At 37.8% G+C, this 24,069-nt stretch overlaps 1 protein-coding gene across 1 annotated transcript; it reads left to right on the top strand.

Annotated features, from left to right (window-relative positions):
• The first annotated feature begins 1,015 nt into the window (after positions 1 to 1,015).
• On the top strand, positions 1,016 to 24,069 carry LOC110382797 (3'-5' ssDNA/RNA exonuclease TatD). The gene is made up of 6 exons (XM_021343489.3): positions 1,016 to 1,172; positions 1,244 to 1,422; positions 2,915 to 3,013; positions 7,463 to 7,626; positions 20,073 to 20,419; positions 21,569 to 24,069. The coding sequence occupies exons 2-6, from the start codon at positions 1,281 to 1,283 to the stop codon at positions 21,729 to 21,731; spliced, it is 915 nt and encodes a 304-aa protein (XP_021199164.1). The 5' UTR covers positions 1,016 to 1,172; positions 1,244 to 1,280; the 3' UTR covers positions 21,732 to 24,069.

Here is a 24,069-nt window from a genome sequence, read left to right as displayed (position 1 = left end):
TTGGGCCAACGTGTACTGGGGCCTTAAAATAAACTATTCTGGCTGTGTCCACATCTGTGATTAGACGGATCTTTTTAATAGCATAGGCGGCGGAACTAAGTTTTCCTGACAGTTTAACAATATGTGGGCCCCATTGGAGTTTGGAATCAACGGTCAAACCAAGAAATACCGTTGACTCAACAGGCTTCAACTCTACCCCATTTAGTTGTACATTAGTTTGTAACTGCCTTACGTTGGGCGTTGAGAATTTAATTAACTTCGTTTTAGACTCATTTAAAAGAAGATTATTGACATTAAACCAATGAACAACCTTTGAGAGTGCATTGTTAACTTCGTCAAAATTGTCGAGTTGGCGCTTGATTTTAAAAACGAGTGAAGTATCATCAGCAAACAACACAATCTTGTGATTGTCCCTTATGTGATAAGGAAGGTCATTAATATAAATAAGGAACAAAAAAGGGCCTAGAATTGAACCCTGCGGAACCCCCATGGTGACCGTAGATCCAGAAGACCTCTTACCGTTGACATCTACCTTCTGAATTCTATTATGCAAATAAGAAGTCAGAAGGTCAAGAGAACAATTAAGCGACTCACATATTAATTTCAATGGTTAGTTATTTCAGTAAGATTTATGTAAATAACATTATTTATCTATATTCTGAGTGGAAAGAAATCAAATAATCCAATTCTTTTATGTCACATATTTCCAAACGTTATTTTACGTTTTGTTACAACACCTGACAATAACTAAAATATGTCTGAAGTAACAATATCGTTTTGTGGCGTAAGTACGCAAACAAATTCATAGGAAGTACGACAGAATATTTGACTCCACATGACCGTGCTTATACCTTTTTTTGCAATCAACCAATCATTTTATTGTTGTCATTTACAGCATTACTCTGTAGTTCCAAAAAAATAAAACGCAAATTGCGTTCGTTTCCCTCACTTTTTTATCTTATTTGATGGCCAATCAAAAGACTGAACAGACTTACCTAGCCAATCACAACACAACTCAGTGACAGTAATTGTCACTTAAATATTTGACAACTTGCACGTAAAAAGAAAAACGTGCCTCAAAAACATGGTGGCAGCTCAGTGAAAAGGGTGAACCGTTCGACTAGTCATTAAATTAACAGAAGCTTATTTAGCAGGAGTGTTTGAAACAATTTGTAAGTACACCTCCGGCGTCCGCGTAACATATTTCTTGCGAAGAAGTTCTGATATCATCGTAAATTTTTAGGTAAACACCGTTTAGTAAGCTTCACACAAAACCAAGGATGACGTCCGAAGAAACCCAAATATCTGAAGAACTTAAGGGATGTTACGAGAATCTTATTGTAATCGACATTGGCGCGAACTTGACGAACAAGAAATACGGCCGTGATCTCGATTCGGTGGTACAAAGGGCAAAAGATGCAGGTGAGTTAAAAAAATAAAGAAAAAAACCGTATGTGATTGCGTGTATACAATGATTCGGTGTTACAATGCCGACACTCGTGTTAAATGTAATTTATTCATTTAGAATGATTGCACATTGAATACCTCGCGAGTTACTGGGTTATTGTCATGCTACATATTTTTTTAAGACTGGAATGTTATGCATTTTTATGTGTGCAGTGAAATATGATCTAGCACTTTATTTTCAGTGAAGAAAGTAGTAATTACTATGTAAGAGTTTCTAGTAATAACGACTTTTCAGTATTTCTATGTAACATGTGGTCTGTTTGACTGTTTCATAGGAAATTTTGTTGTTTTTAAAAATAAATGGTGACTAATGCGTGGCCAGCATGCTGTTGCCCTCTATGAAGTTTGGCCAAGAATAGTTTTATTGTACAATGAAATATTATTAGTAGTAGAAACTCCTTTTAAATAAGCTTTTATTCACCACATTATTTAATACATTGTTTTTATAAGATTCTTATTAGAATATATTTAATCCCATGTATACTCTAAAAATCAAAACATTGTGTTTGATAGTTTTGAATCCTATTTATTTACAAGCTATTTATAGTTTTAGAACTTTTAGCTCTTAAGGGTGATATAAATGTACATAGCTATATATTGCTAGTAAGCATAAACAGATGGAATATTGGGAATGGCCATTAATGCACTAATTTGTTTGTGTTATTCTGATGAGGTGTCTGTCTTTCGTAGTAATTTGTGTTTGCTAATTATCCTGTGTGTGTATCCTGTAGTAAAAAAGTCGTGGTGGCCTAGTGGGCAAAGAACCAACCTCTCGAGTATGAGGGCGCGGGTTCGAATCCAGGTCAGGCAAGTACCAATGCAACTTTTCTAAGTTTGTATGTACTTTCTAAGTATATCTTAGACACCAATGGCTGATAAAAAGGTGAAGGAAAACATCTTGAGGAAACCTGGACTATATAGTCTGAAATCACCAACCCGCATTGAGCAAGCGTGGTGATTAATGCTCAATCCTTCTCCGTGTGAGAGGAGGCCTGTGCCCAGCAGTGGGACGATAAATAGGCTGTAACTAACTAACTAACTAATTATCCTGTTTACTGTGTTCATGTTTCTTCTGAATCAGTCTTGAAACTTTATTAGCAAAACATGCATTCTTGGTTGATGTTTTTGATAGCCGCTTTTTTATCATCATCCTCCGAGCCTTTTCCCAATCACGTTGGGGTCGGCTTCCAGTCTAACCGGATTCAGCTGAGTACCAGTGCTTTACAAGAAGCGACTGCCTAATATATATATAATGATGCATTAATATGATTAAACTACATTGATATGATAGATAAACTCAATGATAAAAATATTTGATACTGTATATTGGGAATCAACTGTTTACAAAAGAATTTTTAATCCTGCATGAAATATTTGTTTTAGTTAGATGTTTTATTTCTTTCTTGTGTCTTATTGAACTTGTATTTAATATGAGTTATTGATGCAGGTGTCCAGAAGATCATGGTGACAGGCACATCAGTACGGAACAGTAAGGAAGCCCTAAGACTGACTCGCCTCTATCCCAGCACCATTTATTCCACAGCTGGTGAGTTTTTTTACTTGATATCTAACCAGTGCCTGCGGTTTTACCTGCTTTCTGATGAATTACTCACCTGGTTATAAATTAGCCTGTATATTACTCTGATGTATGATACTAGCTTTCTGCCGGTGGTTTCACTCACTTCCTGAAGAAAGTACTCCCCTACCCCGGTAAGTAGTCTATATGTTATGTTGATATGTAAGCTGCATCAAAATAAATCCAGTCGTTTTTGCGTGAAACGTTTTGGGATCAATTATCCATCGATACAAACTGTTACGTTTACAATATTAATAATAGGATATTTCAGCCAAGTTTCATCAAAATTCTAGTTCCGTGATCTTCAAAAATGTCACGAAAATAAATCAGCATATTTATGTTTAAGTATCAAGTTCCTACAATATGTCTTATCTGTCATTACATGTCGTGATAATGAGATAATGATCATTGACACCTAATTACCTCTAGCAATTAATTATTTATTTATGGAGTGTTCATTCATTAATTGTTGCTTCAGATATGTAATTATGGTCCAATGTCTGTTGATCTTGTAGTTGTAAATGTGTTTTCCAAGTAGGTATGATTAATGATGAGTTTGTCTAAGAAATAGTTGTTCTTCGTAAATTTTATCATAGCACCAGGTATAAGATTCCTGATTTTGCCAGTTCTTCTTAGTGTGTCGATGGCAAACAAATAAAGCTTATGGAGGCCCAATATTTCGCCATGCACACGGCGTTGTCAGTGGCAGTATGTGGGTCTTTCGCAGTGTAGGTGTTGGGGCCCAATGGCCAGCACAGAGAAGCCCCATTTGTCCATTATATATGTAGGTAGATGGGCGATTCTCTGTAAGCTCGTTCAGCTCCATACAATTTCTGTCCAGGCAATTTTTTTTTAAATTTGACAAAAAACCTAGTCCTATGCCAAAGAAAATTAACTATTTATTTAGTTAGACAAGGAGGCCCACTGAATTTGTACCTATTTTCCGAGTTATTAGCGATTTTCCAAAAAATCATGACAGGGGACTGTTTGAGGCATCAGGGGACTGTTTTGAATGTGAACAGAAACCCACATTTTATGACTTTTCTATGATCAAAAGCCATATATTTCGGGTTTTTATTACCGCAAGCATGACACGACATAGATCTAGATACGTCGCAACATAGGTCTTCCAGCAACTCCTGGTGATTGTTGTAAGTTAATATGTTAGCAGTATGAAGAGCGCTGAGCTTCATGTCTATGTGGCTGTGAACTATACAAAGACGTGTTTCGCCATTTTGAGCGTTTGGTTTGATAACCCATTTCTTTCAACTGCTTACCAATGACGTCGCCGGCGAAAAAGTCGTGGTGGACCTCGTGGGTAAAGAACCAACTTGTCAATTATGAGGGCGCGGCTTCGAGGTCAGGCAAGTACCAATGCAACTTTTCTGTATGTACTTTCACCAGAGACTGTGTTTCGGATGGCACGTTAGACTGTAGGTCTCGGCTGTTATTGAACATCCTTGGCAGTCGTTACGGGTAGTCAGAAGCCAGTAAGTCTAACACCATTTGAACTAAGGGATACAGGGTTAGGGCACGCCACCATAGTGGGGACCTCTTTGAGGAGTGGCTCGGGAGGAGTCACGGCGCCCTCATTTACCGCATGACGCAGGTCCTCACCGGACTAGGTTGTTTTAGGAAGTATCGAATCGGTCGTGAGGTGGCGCCCGGGTGTCACCACTGTGCGGACAGTTTCGAGGACACGGTGGACCTCACAGTCCAGGAGTTCCCTGCATGGGAAGGACACCGCCGGATCCTCGTCGAGGGCGTCCGGCCCTGGTACATGCCATGGTCCGGGGCGAGAGGAATGGGATGCCGTCGCCTCCTTCTGCGAAGCAGTCATGCTCGAGAAGTAGGCGGCGGAACGACAGCGAGTTCGCATCTCTCATCCCGGCTGGACCAGGTAGTCACCACGGGCGCCGGGTTGCGTGAGACGACTCCCGGCCACCGTAGGCGTGGGTCTGTGGGCGATGAGTTCAGATGGTTCATCGTTCCTGCGTCTTTTTAGACAACAGACCCGTGTCGGTGGCGTGCGTAGTTCCACGCGCTCCTCAAGTTGATGTCAGCAACCCTAGGGAGGCCCAGCAGGGCATAGGGCCGCTGGGGCTGCGGGACTGTACGAAAGAGTTACCACGGCCCTGGTACATTAAAGGCCTACGACGGAACACGACGGATTTTTAGTCAGTAAAAGTCTGACACTCCCTCACCGTTTCTGACCCGCAGTGGGAGGAGTCATTTGATGATTTTTAGCGTCGTTAAAAAAAGTCGGTTGCACGAAACTGAGTTGTGGAGGTCAGATAGGGCAGTCGCTCTTGCCGCTCTGCTTCTCTCTGTTTTTGTAGTAATTCCTCTCGGGATAGCTTCTTCTTTTTAGGAGCCATATCACGTGCGTTCGATCAGCCTGTGTAATATAATTCAAGTTCATAAAGGAAAAAACTAATGCGATGCAATGATAGTTTGATTCTTAAATTAATAAGAGACTAGCGAATAAATTTACACAAACAATTCATGAAAACTATTAAACCAATACGCAGAATACACAGTCCCCTGTTTTGTTAAACAGTCCCCTGTTGCGTTTTTTGGCAAAGGACTGTTGCCAGAGGACTGTGTATTTCAGTTAGATTTCACAATATTTATGAAACCGATGTCTTATAGTTTTTTAAGAACCTACCTATCAATTAAGGCACAAATAATGTAACAATTAACTATAAATAGAGACAATTTAAGTAATTAAATTACATACAATTATTTACCAGGGGCCTGTGTGTGGTAGCGGCCCAAACGCTTGTTCACCTCACAAATGACGCTCTAACACTAAACAGAATGGCGTATCGTTACCGCATTTGATAAGTTTGCCAACTTCACAACAATTGCATTTCGTTGCACTAATAAAACGATTGTAAAATATTATAGTTTTTTTTAAATATTGATTTAAATTTTTGGCAGGGGCCTGTATTAAAATTCTCAGGACAAAGTTTACAGGAGTTTATTAAAATGAATAAAGTTGTAATGAGTGCTTGTTTTACGAAAATAATATAATTTCATTATTTTTGTTTGTGATATTAACTGCCAAGTGAATGTAGTTTCATCAAGTTTTTCGGAAATCGCATTTCTAGGTGTGAATGCAGTGAAAGGGACAGCCAGGGGACTGTATTTTTCGAGCTTCTAAAACGTATAGAAAAAAAATTAAAGTAATTATGGTTATGAAAACAAAGGGCCCGTGAAGCTTCAGGGTTAAAGTTTCATAAAATGTGATTTTTTAAATAAGAATAAAACTATTTATTGAAAAAATCGGTCCGGACAGCCGATTACGAGCTTACAGAGAATCGCCCAGATAGAGCATAAAAAAAAACCTGTGGTTAAAATCTGCACGTTCAAATCTACTCTTCTTCTTCCTTATACAATTTATTAATTGAATTACAGTTACCCTTCAATATGACCAACTGATTTACATGTACTATGAAAGAATGGCTTCCTCCGTTAAAAGCTTCTTGATTTATAATATGAGTGCTACAAATTCTAAAGTTATCTTTCTTTATTTTCGAAATCGTTCACGTTACATTCATGTTTATGCTATTTGCCCCATCTGACTCAACTTCTTCTTGTACATGGATAAAATAGCCAATGTAACTTGGAGATGGTGTAGGGACGGTCCAGTAGTTTCGGGGCCTTTAGAAATTAACATGCCTGTAATGAGATCATAGAAAAAACAAGTTAATTGACAAGACCAGTTAAAATTCACTTAAACTAACTAACTAGTTTAAAAACGGAAACATCACTTGATCTTAATCCGAATTAACTTATGCAAGACCTTTAACTATTTCCTTATTTTACGTATTTAATATTCAAACGATTAATTAAATGTACCGAGCTGTTAATTGCCCTAGTTTTTATATGTATGAAGTGTAATTATAATTTCATAACTTTCTTTCTGTGTTTTTATTTATAAATTCATGTGCAGAATTACGGTACGATATGGGTGGTTGATTTAGGATAACTATCTAATTGAAATTAATTTAAATTTTACTTCTCTCTCTCTTGGATTTTTGATGAAGTTATTTCTGCGATTTTGAGATGCATAGTTATTGTTTGTTTTGGTTTTAAACTACAGTTTAAATGGTGAATTTAAGGCAAGTGCCTAGGAATGCAAGAATAGTTTACCGGGACGGGCTGAATTAGCTTTTTGGGTTTTAGAAACTTTCACAAAAGTTGCCAGAAGTGTAGAAGTTAGCGGTAATAAACCCCCGTGCCCGGGATGGCACATAAAATCAGCGTCGGCTGAAGTAGTCGTTCTTAAAATTGTACGCCATAAAACGTCAGGCCTATTTGAGAAATCTCTGACACCGGGGCGTTTTAGGTGATAAAATCTGAAGCTCACTGCATAAGAAGATCATGGCATTTGACGTTTGACTCTTGGTGCAGGTGTTCACCCCCACGATGCGAAGTCCATGATAGAGGAAGACATGTGGGCGGAGCTCCAGGAGACGGCAGCGGCGCCCGAGTGCGTGGCGGTCGGCGAGTGCGGCCTTAACTACAGCAAGGATTTCTCCGAGCCACATGTGCAGAGAGAGGTGTTTAAACGTCAGGTTAGTACGCCAAAGATCATTTTCATCAACTAGATGAACGCCTGATCTATATCATTTTCTATCGTGATCTATTTTCCTATGAAAACGGCTGTTTATAATTGTGTCCAATAATTGAAGATAATTTCATTTGAGACTATAATTCCTAAAGTACGTATGTTTGGACAAGAAGTGGGTTTGACGATGATATTCCAGGATTCAAAGTATTTCCATACTAAGCTGTACCTTATTTAGTTTAATACTTTAGACCTTAGACCCGAGCGGAATAGACGGCCACGGTTTATGAATGAAAATATTGCTGTCTGCTAAGCTAATGTATGAAAAGCTAGTCTTTAGCATTGTGTTGTAAAGAAGAATGATAGTAAGCTAAGCCCAAACTTATGTACCTGTACTTATAGGATTCAAAAGACTTTCAAATCTGATCAAAGTGAATTCTATGTTTTGAATTACCTTTACCACAATACAGCGACCTTTCTCTTACCATTAAACATAGCATATAAAATAACCACCATTTGAGAGCAGTGCGTTACGGTAATATAAATCTTTTCACCGTCGAATGTTACGCAACTCGTGCGCATTCGCAATAACTTGAATAATAACATTTCAACGAGCATTGCTGTAGCTTACTCTATGAGTTATTTGTTCAAATTGTATGAGAGGAATATCTTTTCTAAAATCTTGAAGTTATTATAAGTATAAAGAAGGTAAATAATTCTGATCTTCCAGTACAAAGTCGCTTTTATATTGCAGTTGCTGTTTCCTGCGGTTTTGTCCAGGTCTAATGAATTTTCAAATCGGTCCAATACCTACTTCCAGAGATTAGCGCGTTCACACAAGCTTCAGATTTATAGTATCAGTATAGGTAGTTATAGTCTCGTAGGCAGTCAGGATGAATTATCACATTATAACTATAAAATTTAATGCCAATAGCTAACCATTAGAGATAAATTTGCATAAAATGTATGCCAAATGTTGAAGTTGAAAGTCCATATCTAGAATTTATAAACAAAGAAGTATATTTATATACACAGGCAGTGTATATTAATGTTGCCTATAACGGTACAGTTTTTTTTTTACAACTAGCAGGCTTATCGCGCATATTTTTGAAGTAAAACCATTGGCGGAAGCTAGTATTGTAGATAAAAGCGATCACAATAAAGTCATCCTTATTTATCCAATAATTTATGCTCTCCGTCAACCCGCATGTGTCCATAGTCCATACAGTTGTTGATCTTTTTAATAGGAACACTCCAGACATTCAATAGGAGTGAATCAGCTGCCCAAGAGATGTGATCAAACGATCCTTCACAATAAACAAATGTATTCATATAGGCGTGCTTTATATTGGAACACGTAATATATGTTTTGATATACAAGAGGACAAAGCTACTGTTATGCTTTACGAAAGCGGGTGTGTCGTATTTGTGTTTGTAAGTGTAGGAATATGTACATTTTCTTTGACTCGGCGACTTCGTCACTTTTGAGCGCTCTTGGGCTTACACATACAATAACAATATGCGTGTAGGTACACAGTATAGTACGGTATAATGGATATTATTTTCAATGTGAAAAGAATGTTGGCTAGTATCTCACGTGAAAATTGCAAAAAATAGAGTGAAACTTGAAAAACTGGTCATATCCTGTTTTGGATTAACAATGGTAATTTTATACCCCAAAATTCTTAATTATCCTTGAAATTGAAATTCAAAACTATTCTAACTCTATTTATAGAAGACAAATTGTAAATGAGATCGTGACCCATTTTTATGCCCTTGACTTGGAACGCGACATTAATGTAGGGTCCGGCCCTTCGATACCTAAAATTAAATGTCTACCTTGAAAAAGGGTCTATGATGGTCCTTTATGTTCAACGTCCTATCTATCCTATCTATCTAGCATACAGAAGAATTAATCTAGTACTGTTTCCTCGCTTTTTCCAGGGCTTATTTCCACAGCCGAATATAAAGTAGCCTGTATTTTATTCTGATGTAGACTATATGTATAACTTGCAAATTATCAAAACTCGTCCAGTCTTTTTGCGTGAGAGAGTGAGAAACATTTCCATACATCCTTATAGTGTGTGTTATTGAACCCCCAAAAAAGGATGTATAACCTTTTTAAATCATCTTCAGCCCATTATTTTCTTTAAATATTACTGTTTCCGCTTCACGGAACTACGGATATATTTTGTAAGCAGTTCTGGCAAAGAGCCAGCCGTTGTATTTCAGTACGACAATGTAAAATCCTTTCTATTTACATTTTATACTGTGTTTGGTCACGTTTCTCTTTGTGTACTGATTTAATTTTGTGCTAGTAGCAGCTAGTGGTTATATTTCATATGGTCTTAATAGATGCTAGGTTCAGACGTAATTCTACTGAACATTTCATGTAGAATAACTAATTAAAAAACGTTGAAAATTAGGTCGAATGATATAATTTGCCTTGCTTTCTCAAATCTCATGAAGTCTGGTTCGGTCTGTATTTAATATAACTGAAAACCTTTTACAGCTAGTGAATGTGTACCTAACTCTTTTTATTTTACTCTTTATTAACCGACTTCTCAAAAAAGAGGATTTTCTCAATTCGTCGTAATCATTTATTTATCCTATGATATTGATCTTTGATATCGATCGATACACACCTATCTTCATTTTGGTAGCTTATTGCTTACTTCGCAAAAGCAATTCGTAAATGATATTTCGTTACCATATTGGTCTAAAGATATTTAAAGTATGTTGACCTCAACTAAGTAAGAACGTAACTTATTGTTAGGCTAATAATGAAAGTTAGCCAAACGCTTTATGTAACGCCTAAATAATACCAAACTCGCTGCAACGTTCATATTATTTTATGTGCGGTATTGAATTTTATGATCTCTTTGAAATACTATTTCTAACTCAGTCAAATTGCCTAGTGTTGTCGGTTTTTGAGTAAAGTTCAGGATTCTACAGGCTGTTCAGTTTGAGTGCGTGATCTTAGCTGAATTTCTCTGTCCTTAACTTGGTTTTCTAATAAGATTATGCGACTCAAACATCGGTTTCTTGAAAGTCGGGCCACTTCTTCTAACCAACATTACATTTATTTATTTATATCAAAACACAGCTAATTTAATATTTACAGGCACTTAGCCTAATACGATAAAATTAGTTACATTATACAAAATTCAAAAAATTAAAATTACATTATACATAGCAGAGTATGGTAAAAAACTTGGAATAGATGGTATGGTACAAGATATGCTGCTCCGATGCCCAATAAAATGGGGATAAGGGGATGGCGATGGGATAAGGGCAGAAGGATGATAATAACGATACTAGCCAAGTTCGGTTTTATTATTTCCCCTTATTATAAGAATGCTAGCGAGATATCCTAATGATCTTCGTTGCTCCTGCTAATACATCAACACAACAAACTATGTAATACTAATTGCACCCATTAAAACATAATTGAGAGCACCCATCAACTCGTGTTGAACACTGGTGTTGAAAACCCACAGTATAGCATTACACACACGATAATATTCACCGTGACGATTACATGAAGCTATGAGCGTTTAATCAACGGGAACCGCTTCTTGAGCAGAAAGCTCTAAGCGAATTAGTTTGCCAATTTGCGCGTGGGGGAGGCAATACAAGAAATAGTGGTAGCTCGTTTCTGCATGTTTGATCATATTGTTACACCATACATACGACAGAGCTGAAAAACACAAGCTTAAACTTAACACATACCTCAACGTGCGCTTTATACTGTATGAAAACGAATGTAAGCGTATCATAATGCTAAAAACTGGGTCTATGTTAATTAATTTCCAGAAGACACGTCCTTTAGGGGTAATCAACTATCTTGACGTTTCGGAATGCCTCTAATAGATATCTATTTGAAAAACTTACTCTAGAGTTTTACTGCATACCTTTGACAGGCAGAGTAAAAGCCATGACAATGTCGTATCCAGTTGCTAACACTCTTAGTCGCGAACACTTGAAGCGTATCATCGTCGGCATTGATCCGCTCGAGTTAAATTTGTTCAGTGCATGCGCCTACGCACCGCTTTGTTACAGCAGAGGGGACTTTCAGTAGTGTTGTTTGTTTTGGAAATGGTCATTGTATCGCTAGTTTTGATTTTGTAAGAGTTCCATTCATATTTAACGTTTTGAGACGATAATACGGATTGCTGATCTGTTAGAGCTTTCTTACCCCTGTTCTTACCTGCTTGTTTTGTAACGTAAAGATGATTTTGCTGTAATCGCAGGTACGCTGGAAATTCTTAGTTACATAACTACTGATAAGAAAAACACCGAGAGTTAGTCGTTTCGTAACTTTCAAACTATCCTGCTGCAATTCTGACAGTTTTTAATCTGTCATTTAAATTTGTATTGATCTTTGTCCAAATCTGTGGTAACTCTTATACTGATAGTGAGAAATCATCACATGAACCCTGTTAGACTTTCAGTGGCCCGTCTTTGTTCTTTCTAGAGCCCTTTGTACCATAGCCGCGGTAGCTTACAAACAATCCCTCAATCCACTTACAGTTTATTTTAAACTTCCTCAATATCCGACCTTGTTATTGACCTCTAACACAAAACTCGAGCACTCGTATTCGCCTGTACATTGACATGATCTAATTTGAGTGTTGGTCCCGTTTTGCAACGCGCTACAGCTGACTCAGGTATGCAGTCATGACCTGTTTTAGATCGCTAATAAGGATCGCAGACGCAAGAATAAAAATGTTTTTTGAAACCTATATAATGTAACTTGGTAGTATATTGTTTTTAATGTAACATAGTAGGATAAAATATAGCGTACCTTCCCAACAGTAAATTTTTCAAATCGATTCAGTAGTGTTGGAGCTTCTGTATTCAGCAAACAGACAAATAAACAAAAAATATTTTAGCAGGTGTTGCATAATTATTTCCTAAAAGATAATAAAGGTTAAATAATTTATTTATTAATATCTTACAATTTACAACATTATCAGATCTTTATCTTTTGTAAATAAATAAAAATAGCAAAGTTGAAATCAATACATACTTACATGTATTAATCTTATAATATAAAAATGAATCGCAAAATGTGTTGGTAAGCGCATAACTCAACAACGCCTGGACCAATTTGGCTAATTCTTTTTTTGTTGTGTTTGTTATTGTCAGGAGAAGGTTCTTATGAAACTATAAAAAGCAAAAAATAACTTTTAACACTACGTAAACTAAATTTTGTCGTGTAGGGGGACCGCTCTAATTCATTACTTTAGATACGTGTTTTTTTTAAACGAATGTTGTAATTAGGTAGGTATCATTTGATTTATGTAAGTATTTATGAAGGTAAAAAGCGGTCCCCCGACACGTCAAAATTTAGTTTACGTAGTGTTAAAAGTTATTTTTTGCTTTTTATAGAGTTTAGCGTTTTTAACCTTTTGTCATAATTATTGCGTACTTTTTTTGGGTCGGGGGTTTTTTTAAATTTATAATTTAATTTTATTTCATGCTTTTTAAAGGAGCTCCTTAATTTTTCCTTCTTTCATTTAATTTATTTTATCTTAAGATGGGGTCGCTATATGCGATCTCGGCCAAAGGAAGCTGTTTAACAATCCTCATGACAAACTGGCTCTGAGAGAATTGCACAGATTGAGAAACAATAAAGATTAACCTTTGGACATTCTAGATTTTCAGCAAAAATATAAATCGGTTTATCCGTTTCATTCCGGCATTCCAGGGTTTCATCCATCACATCCCATTTCCAGCATCAGGTTGTCGTCAATCAGAAACATGAAGAGAACTTGTCAAGACAAATTCAACGAGCCCAAACTCGATGGGTTTACTAAAAGGCAGTTCAGGGTTACGTCTCCTACCTTCGTGCTCTAACAGCAGACCAGCTCAGTGGTTCCAAAAGACATTAGTGTTTCAAATTTCAGATCCCACATATACACATACTTGCAAGTAAACTGAGCGTGTAACATTCCTATCACATCTAGCAAACGAGCTGATGACCTTGAAGACCTGAACCGATTTCCACCAAACATAGCTAAGAACACTCCCGACTGACATACCTTTTAAACAAAAAAAACCGCATTACAATCGGATCATCCGTTTGGGAGCTACGATGCCACATACACACACACACACACACACACACACACACAGACACGTCAAACTTATAACACCCCGTCGTTTTTGCGTCGGGGGTTAAAAAAATAGGGTAAAGTAGAGAAGTCAGTTGACGGGAGCGAAGCCGCGGGCAAAAGCTAGTTTTTAATATTTATTAATTTATTGACATAATGTACATATTCATGTATATGCAACATCCCAGGTGCAAGAATCCTTAAATAAACAAGTGTTTAGTAAATGAATAAATTCCTTATAATTATATACCTAGTATTTCGACATCCGATGACCTCATCTTGTACTTCTGTTAATTTTCTTTAAAGTGTAATTAAGTGATGATATGCAGGCCTTGGACGGAATTTCAGTCAGATAGTTAAATGAAGTCACCTTGAATAATTTTAGAGGTCCTTATTGATTTTCCTTATCGATTCACTATGTGTCATACTTGAGATAGTTATGATATACTGGCTTCTGCCAGCGGTTTCACCCGCATCTCGTGGGAACCTCTGCACGAACCCGGATAAAAATATTACGGATCGATAAATGGGCTATCTAACACCGAAAGAATTGTTCAAATCGGACCAGTAGTTACTGAGCTTTGCGCGTTCAAACAAACAAACTCTTCAGCTTTATAATATTTAGTATAGATGTATTGGGATACTTGTTTATTCAGTGAAGTTTTTGAGGAAAAATTACATCATAATTTCACTTTAATTTGCCCATTTACTTGAACTGCTAGAACATTCATTGATAAAAATTAGTCATACTGATAATTGTTTTAATGTCAGCTAATCAGCATTGTCAATTGCACCATTTAGTAATTCTCTTGCATGCGGATAAAATACCTATTGTACTGTTTCTTTCTCTATGCTTAACATATCCTTTGCATGGTTTTGTTGATAAAAACCATCAAAGTGACCATTGCCCTATGCCCTATACTCTATACAAAGCCTAAGATGAAAGAATTTTGTCATTATTCCAAAATTTTAACTTCCATTACCACTACCAATAGCAATTTTGTTTACTGAAAATTTAACTGTATTGTTCAGTACAATTCGAAGATATCTTTACGACATTTCACCTCACCAAGCAAGCTACAATAACACCTGAATTAATATTTTATTAACACAGTTTATTGACCCAATACTCGGACGTTTATTGATCGCTTGGCAAACGATACAAGTCATTCATACACTCACTAGAGTCATGTACGATAATAGTTCTGAGAAAATTGAAAGTGTTTATATTGAATTATATTCTGTACCTACACGTGTCGTCATAACAATGTTTTGTAATGATAACATAGATAGCATTATTTACAAGTTGTTCAGATATGTACGTATGTTAATATGTAGGTGCTTTAAAGACGGGTAGCGTGTACATAAAGTAATGCTAAACGGGCCTACGTAGACCTAGATACCTGTATTTGTCATCACAAATGTAGTAGGACTAGCTTTTGCCCGCGGCTTCGCTCGCGTTAAGAAGTATTATTATTAATTAGGTATGGTTTTTGCGGCTTTACTTTTGTTTAGCGTGTGTAAAAAATTAGGGCCTACAAAACTTCTTTGCAGCAACCAAACAAATAGATTACCTACAGTTCAGTTCGAAGGTAATTAACTGGCGGAGAATCTTAACACCGCGATTCAGAAATGAGACGAAAATGCACAGCGCCATCTAATAGCGGTAGGCAGAACTTCTCAACATTTAGAACTAAACATTATTTTGTTCGTTCCATTACGTACTGATAGGTTCAAACTAATACATTTTACATCCTTCATCATCCCTTATTTTATCACCCGTGGGGGTTGAATGGGGGTTGAATTAATCAAAATCGTATTTAAGCGAACGTCATCATAAAATTCTGATTCGTCATCAGGACTTCTTCATAAAATCTAAGAAGATGTATACAAACTTTCATCCCCTATTTTATCCCCTTTTAGATTAGATTAGATTACTCGGGCTGGTTTCCGCAACTCCACGACAAAGCGCGTATTTTGCGTGTGAGGGTGATAATGGGTGTTTATTCACTCGATCCACCCCAACTCCTCGAGAAAAGCCAGCAGAGGTTTAATTTTGCTGACTATCTCTTGGATAGTACCTGGGTTACCGAAGTACTTAGCCCTGTATATGGCGGTTTCAGGGCAGTCTAGTAGCACGTGTGCCGCTGTTTCTTCTTCCCCCATGCAGGCTCTGCATAAGGGACTGTCTGTAACTCCTATAACATAGAGGTGTTTATTGAAGGAGCCGTGTCCAGTTAGAACTGCCGTAAACTTACGTAAATTCTGCTTTGATAGGCCCATCAGCTGTTTAGTGAGGCGATCGTTGATGGTCGGGAGGGCCATCTTCGCCTGCCTGCACGCGCTGTGGTTAGTCCAGAGGTGGTTGTGTTTGTGCCTAGTACGCTGTCTTACCAGTGTTCGTAGGTGGCCGAAGGGAGTGGCAGTATGGGTTCTGGTCCTACTGCTGTTTGGTCTGATCCCCTTCTCGCCAGCTCATCCGCTGCATCGTTGCCTCGGGAGCCACTGTGTCCTTTTATCCATTGAATGGTTATGTTATTTAAACTGCCTACCTTGTTTAACCGTTGGTGGCACTCGTGTATAAGGCCGGAGTTTGCGCAGTGTTTGCTTAGGGCCTGTATTACTGCCATGCTATCTGAGAGTATTCGGATAGAGTGACCGGTTACTTCCCGCTTTATGACTGCTTCGGCCGCTAGGGAGATGCCTATACATTCAGCTTGGAATACTGTATTATGTACTCCTAGGGGTGTGAATATGTGTATGTTTAGGTCTTCTGAGAAGAGGCCTGAACCTGTGCCGGTGCTTGTTTTGGATCCGTCGGTGAAAATTCTTAGTTCTTTGGGATTATGTCCCTCGTAACGATGATCCTCAAAAGTTGGATCCTGTATTTCTTATCGAATATAAAGACTTTGGGTATGCGGTCGTTTATAGCCTGCATAATGGGAAAGTCTGCATAAAGATTGTTTAGTATAGTTGTGTGTTTTGTAGGCAACTTGCTCCAGAGATTAAGGGTTTTGAGTCTTAGAGCCGTCATTGCTGCTTCTTGCTGTGCAAAGAGGTTCAGCGGCGGCAGACCTAGCATGGCTTCCAACGCTGCCGTTGGTGTTGTCCTCATGCCACCTGTGGCTGCCATGCAGGCTTGTCTTTGGACTCGCGCCAGTTTATTTGCGACTGTAGTTTGGTCGGTTTTGGGCCACCAGACTAAGGCGCCGTAAGTGATCATGGGGCGGATCACTGTTTTGTATAGCCATAGTATTATCTTAGGGATAAGCCCCATTTCTTCCCTATCATTTTCTTACATTGCCAAAAGGTAATGCTGGCTCTGTTTACTTTATTGTCTATATGATTACTCCATTTCAGCTTACTGTCCAGAGTGACGCCAAGGTATTTGACTTCGTTGGATAGTTTGAGTTCTGTATTGAAGAGTTTAGGTAGTTTGTACGGTCCCAACGTTCGTTTGTTTGTGAACATGACTAACTCAGTCTTGGTGGGGTTTACTGAAAGGTCAAATTCCCTGCACCACTGTTCTACGATTCGTAGGGCCTGTTGAGTAAGGTTGCAGATAGTGTCAGTTACCTTGCCTGAGATGAGGATGGCAAGGTCATCCGCATAACCTATTGTGTAGTCGTGGTTTGCGTTTAGTTTTGTGATGAGATCATTAATCACTAGATTCCACAGGAGCGGGGACAGTACCCCTCCCTGTGGACATCCTCTGGCTATTAGTGCTGATTTGTCATCATCTTCAAAGCGTACCACGCGTTTGCTGAGCATGTTTGTGATCCAATCAGTTAGCATCGGGTTAGCTCTGTGTCTGAGTAAACTCGTTGTTATGCTAACGAAGTTTGTTTTATCAAAGGCTCCCTCAATGTCTATAAAGGTGCCAAGGCAGATGCCTTTTTGTTCTATTGCCTCCTCTATCCGGCTTACTACCAGATGAAGCGCTGATTCTGTTGATTTCCCCGAGCTATATGCGTGCTGATTCGGATGCAGGGGGTTGTTTCTTAGCGCACCGTCCCTCAGCTCTCGCTCACATAACCTTTCCAGGGTTTTTAGAGCAAAGGATGTCAGGCTGATTGGTCTGTAAGATTTTGCGCTTGTGTAGTCTCCTTTACCTGGCTTTGGGATAAAGACTACTTTGACCTCCCTCCATTTTTTGGGGACATATCGAAAAGCCAGGCATGCTCTCATTAGTCTTAATAGTCTATATGAGATGTATGGTCCTCCCCATTGCAGGAGCGCTGGGAAGATTCCGTCCGGACCTGCTGCTTTGTATGGGTGGAAGCTTTGAATTGCCCAATGGAGTTTTTCCATTGTGACGATTTTTTGTGCGTATGACCAATCTTCTTCAGTTGGTGTTTGTGTTACCTCATGCCATTCTACATTTTGCGTGAAAACGCATCCTGGGAAGTGGGTCTCAATTAGGACGCGCTTCGTTTCTTCCGGCGATGTGGTATGTGTGTTGTCTGGTTTTCGGAGAGTGCCCAGACCAGGTGTGTTTTGTTGTGCTAGGATTTTCCTTACCCTGTTTGCTTGTTGACAGGACTCGATGTTACCACAGAACTTGCGCCATCCCCTGGTACTTCGGAATCTGATGCATTTCTTGTACCTTGATTTGGCCGCCTTATAGTCGTCCCAATCCTCGTCGGCACATGTATTCATTGCTCTGTTTAGAATTTAATTTTATCCCCTTAGGGATGGAATTTATCAAAATCCTTTCTTAAGGGTTGCCTTCGCCATAGTAGCTTTATGCATGCAAAGTCTCAGTCCGATCTGTTTAAAATTGACAAAGTTTCATACAAACTTTCATCCCCTATTTTATCCCCTTGGGGGTAGAATTTATCAAAATCCTTTCTTAGCGGATGCCTACGTCATAACATCTACCTGCATGCCAAATTTCAGCCCGATCCGTCCAGTGGTTTCAGCTGTGCGTTGATAGATCACTATGTCAGTCAGTCAGTCAGTCACCTTTGAGTTTTATATATTTAGACTATGTGTTTATCTATACTAGACAATTATGCTTCGTACTAATATTATGCAGGATTATTTTCTATGTTTATTTGTGCTCTGTCTGAGGCTACTAAACCGATTTGAAAATGACTATCTTCAGGTGACATATGGAGGCTATATTTTATCCTGCTACTTGAACTAGTTTTCACGGGATTTTACTAAAACAACGGGATGAATCTTTGATTAGGACATTATGTTCTCAGTTAAAACATAATAAATTCAAAACAACGAATCCCTACTAATTGTAAATGCGAAAGTACCTCTGTCTGTCTGTCTGTTACGCTTTCACGTCTAAACCACTGAACTGATTGTATTAAAATTTGGTACAGAGATAGAGTTGACCTTGAGAAAGAACATAGAATATTTATCCCGGACTTTTGAAGAATTCTCTTGGAAACGCGATATAACCGAACTCGCGAGCGAAATAGTTCATAATAAAACCAATCCTTAGAATAATCAATTAAAAATTAAACTTCTTCCCAAAACACTAGTAAAATATATTACCCACGACGGAAGCTTCGTTAGATCAAAGAACTGGACAAGTTATGTCTAACTATTAATAGCTACGACCAGACGCTGTCGACGCGTCCGTGTAAATTTAGCGCGATCGACGATAGCAATTAATGGCTTTCGATCTATATTAGCTTGTGTCATTGCTTTGCAGAAAGTGAGTGCAATTTTTACTTGGTAGGATCTTCTTCTTCATGACGGGGTCTGCTTTCCATATCCTCTTCTTCCACTTCGCTCTGTCCTGGACATATTCGTCTTCGAGCTAGTAGTAGAATAATTTGTTAAGTTCCTAGTTTGGCCCTAAATTCTTCGGTGCGTTAGAGAGTACGTAAATGTCAGCCCTGTCCTTTCGAATTGCTGTCCCGTCGGGTTATGAGAGTGAAGAAAATAAGGAATATAATGAGTGCATTTGTGTCTCCGCAAATGCTTGGGCACTATTTTGTCCTGCGCAGCTGGCTGATATCCTTAGAGATCCTTCTCCTTTTACTACAAGTAAATTTTCTAGTATTGTAAGCTCTCCCCTATAAAACTAATAAGACTAGCTGAGTCGTTCCATCTGTAGGTTCTGCGGTTGATAACAAGTTGAATCATCTGTAACACTGACGTTATTGTTTATATGTTGTCATTGAATACCAGATTTATGAATAACATGTATTTGTTATTTGTTTCCTTATTGACGCTGAAGATCCGTGGAGTTTCTTTATGAAGACGTTTACAATAAAAACATTTGGACTTTAAAGGCGATGGTTTTTAGATCCGATACCCATTCCAGGTCTAGTGAAACAACGATTAATTATCTCTTATTATGTTGTTACAGGTCGAAATGGCATGCGAACTACGAAAGCCCCTATTCGTACACGAAAAAGAAGCTCAGGACGACTTAATAAAAATTCTAGACGAATTTGGTAGTCGTCTGCCGGCTGTTGTCATTCACTCGTTCACTGGGTCCGTGGAACAAGGGCTAAAGTATATCGAGAAGGGGTTCTATCTGGGTATAACGGGTTATATTTGTAAGGACAAGTCTGATGGGGGAATCAGAAGGCTGTTGTCTGAGAGGTTGCTGCCTTTAGATAAGTTGCTGGTGGAGACAGACTCGCCGTTCATGTATCCCAATATGAGGGCTTCGAAGCTGCCGCTGCATGTTAAAGATTCTTTGACTGAGAGGTGAGTTTTGTTAATGTGTTATTTATAGACGGTATTATCTGGCAAAGTAACTAACTAGCTCTGGTCTCTCTTCTTTTTATGTCTTTATGGTAGAAAAGGGGTGGTATACGTCTCAGCGGACCGTCTCGTACCGGATGCACCGGTTAGACTGGAATCCGATCCCCAACGAAACTGGGAAAAGGCTCGGGAGATGATGACATGATGATGGCTGGTATAAGTTTAGTGGGTGCCTAAAGTCCAGTCAAGAGTAACGTCCCATCCTTGAAAATCTTTTATGTATCTACCTCTAAATATCCATACCACACCTCCTTCATATTTCTGACATGAGATTATTTTTATGTACAGAACTTTACTTCAATACCTGTAGTAGGAAAACAAATATCGATAACCTTTTTAAAACCGGACAGATAAACGTTATCTAGATAAAACTACCGAATGATAACGAAGCTAGACATTAGATTATTGGGACATATGATGCTGATAAGATATACTCTACTTTGGTACAGATAACATAATGTTAATAACATGTTATTTATCTAAATAATCGTGCAACGTGCTATTTTCGTGACTCGCGAGATCATACCTATCGTGTTTGGAATGCACACATTACAACAAAAAAAAAAATCGATTAAATCTATAGTGTTGACTTGGTTTCTTATATCGATTAATTAAAACTCTTTCATGCATCGTCGTTAATTTGAAGTAGTAAAACCGAAACTCCAATAAAACCGTCAACGTGTAAAAAGTTATTGAGTTTTCCAATTAAAATTGACTCAGTCAGTTAAGTAGTGAACAAGATTCGTGCTTGAAGATTTTAACGACAAATAAATTTTAATCTTTTGTAGAGCGGAGTCTTACATTATCCGAGCCTTTTTTCCAACTATGTTGGGGTCGGCTTCCAGTCTAACCGGATTCATCTGAGTACCAGTGCTTTTACAAGAAGCGACTGCCTATCTGACCTCATCAACCCAGTTACCCCAATACCGCCTTGGTTAGACTGGTGTCAGACTTCTGACTCCCCGTATCGAACCCTCGCCCTCATACTTATGAGGTTGGTTCCTTGCCCACTAGGCCACCACGACTTTTTTCTAATGACTTTTTGTAATGATTAAAGAGACTATAATTAAATATTCGAAATATTATTTCCAGATCGATGAACTTCGTGAATCGTTACTGCACGTTCCAACGCAATGAGCCTTGTGCCCTCCCAGCTATTGTGGAACTGATCGCCGGTTTCCTCGGCCAGAAACCTGAGGATGTCGCCCTAGCCACTGCTTTTAATGCCTTGAAGATCTTCGGACTGAGCCAATGAGTGGAATGGTAAGTTATACAATATGTAATGAAAACCCTGTCCGATACTTAAAGGTATTGGTGTGTTTAGGCTATAGAGACGTGTGAGAATGTCTCGACGAGAAATCTTACCGAGATATGCGAGAAAGAGAACAACGAGAACTCTGATATTCACACTTATTTCTCTCGTGTTTGTGGTTTCTAAATATCAATTTGTATGTAGGGGTTTTCCGTACATATTGTATGTATTAATGTGGGTTTTCAAAATGATGTTAAGGGAGTATTTTGTGCATTAAAAAATAGGGGGTAAATAATAATGAAAGAATCGAAAATGAGTGCCTTAGCGCCAATAGTGCCTTGATTACAATGAGTCAATTATGTTCCCAGATAAATCAGTTATTGTATTTACGAGATCCCAGTTGTGATTTATTCTAATTTAGATTCGATTTGTGGTTTCCTTCGACCGTCATCCGAATAGTTCATGATTTTCCAACGAAATTGTGAATTATGTAACCAGTAACTAACCTCGAAAATTGAATACTCATGTTCATTGTTAAACGTGCATTTCGATAATGACAACGATGATGTGGATTGTAAAAAAAAACGATTTATTTAAGTGGCACAATGAGGCTATTTGACCGTTTTTACGAGTCGTTCTGATATCGATTTTTTATCGATACTCAGTTTCGCAATACGTCCTAATTCGATATTGTAAACATTCGGTAAAATCTTGCCATTGAATTAGATAACTAACATTAAATGTTGCCTCTCTAAATCGTAAGTTTTGACGATAAGTGTTGCCAGATTTTGGTAGAATCGATACATTAGGATATACTTGACTGGTTTTAACTAAATTGTTGAATGGATTTATCGATGTTATAAATAATAACTGAAGCAGCTAATTCGATTGTGATTTAATAAATTATTTTAGTTAAATAAACTTTACAGATTATTCAGCGTTTATATTTATTTAGAGTTTATTGTCTGTGGAGTTGGTTTGACTAACTGTCAGTATTGTTATAATGTAGTTTTGTTTATGACTCGAAAATAGTGTTGTGAACCGGTCGAGTAGATTCTTTTATATCGATAAATGAATAATAATTATCATAATAATGAAAAAAAACTCTACGCAAGTTACAAAAGCGTACCTGAGACGCGCCAAGTCTAAATTATTGCCATTGAAGAAAAAGTACTTGGTATTTTGCATAATATACGAACATCTTTTTTTATGATTAAGTTTTTTTGACTATGATTTGTGGCTTATGTATGCACACGCCTTTAAATTCGGTGGCAACGAGGTCTTAGTCAGACTGATCTCAAAGATACCGTGTTTGAATATAACTTAATTTGAATTATATTATTTTCACTAACAGAATTAAATATTTAGAAAAACGCCTGAATTAAATTCATAGCGTTTTTCGTATATCCCCTTAGTGTTGCAGAACATTTTATCGATATAATTATTTGTAATTAATGTCTTAAGTTTAAGTAAATGTAAACCATGTTTGATACTAACCTTTGTATGTAAATGTAGTTAAGGCGACTTATTTTAAGATAGATATTTTGTCGCCAAATATTTAGAGACGTTAATGTTTTGTACGTTTTTATATAAATAAGTACGATGTCATGGGGAGCGGAGAAACAGACTGTATGAGTCTTCTATAAATATTATTTTTTTACACGCCAAGTTATAATAAGGAGTTTGTACGTCTGTTTGTGCGCTTTAGATGATAAATTCGTCTTGCCTTCGTTGTCGGTAAAGTGAACTGCAACGCTAAGCTACTATCAACGGCCAGTTGCCATCTATTAATCTATGTGCACGGTGTTAGGTATCTCTAGTTATTCTCGCTCTGTAGAGCATTCCTAATCGAATTACAATATTTATATTTTTCATCGAATATTTGTAAATAGTTTGAGCAAAATGTGTAATAATTAAAATAAATATAAATAATTATTTAATTAATGTTAATTTAATGCTGGTAGTCACAACGAAATCAAAGACTGCAAGTATTAAAAAATGTGAAACTTGACATGTTAATTGTTTACGTTTTTGTATCGATATTTTTTACGTATTTAATCGTTTATTTGTAAGAAGTACTGTTATTCCTTTATTTTTTGACAATTTGTTGTAGTGTGTAAGTATGGGCTGGCGGGCAGACTATGTATGATTGCAATGTATAGATATTGTGTGTTACCCCACCCGGGTGTTGGGGCATAGTGTTACCCTACCCGGGTGTGTTGGGGTCAACGTCCGCCGGCCCGGGCCGCGATTTAGTGCCTTCGATGAAACGTCCTTTTGTGATAAAATATTTTCATAGAATGTACAGATTATTTCTTTCAATATACAATTAAAGAGATAA

This window comes from Helicoverpa armigera, chromosome 20 (genome assembly GCF_030705265.1).
Source record: "Helicoverpa armigera isolate CAAS_96S chromosome 20, ASM3070526v1, whole genome shotgun sequence".
NCBI lineage: Eukaryota > Metazoa > Arthropoda > Insecta > Lepidoptera > Noctuidae > Helicoverpa > Helicoverpa armigera.
Note: the sequence above shows the minus strand (reverse complement) of the source record. Positions and strands in the feature narration are given on the sequence as shown.

Excerpts from the sequence above, each read along its gene's own strand:
- LOC110382797 (XM_021343489.3), top strand. The coding sequence starts at position 1,281 with ATGACGTCCGAAGAAACCCAAATATCTGAAGAACTTAAGGGATGTTAC. Across the intron at positions 1,423-2,914 it reads ACAAAGGGCAAAAGATGCAG|GTGTCCAGAAGATCATGGTG; the intron begins GTGAGTTAAAAA and ends TTATTGATGCAG. Across the intron at positions 3,014-7,462 it reads CACCATTTATTCCACAGCTG|GTGTTCACCCCCACGATGCG; the intron begins GTGAGTTTTTTT and ends CTCTTGGTGCAG.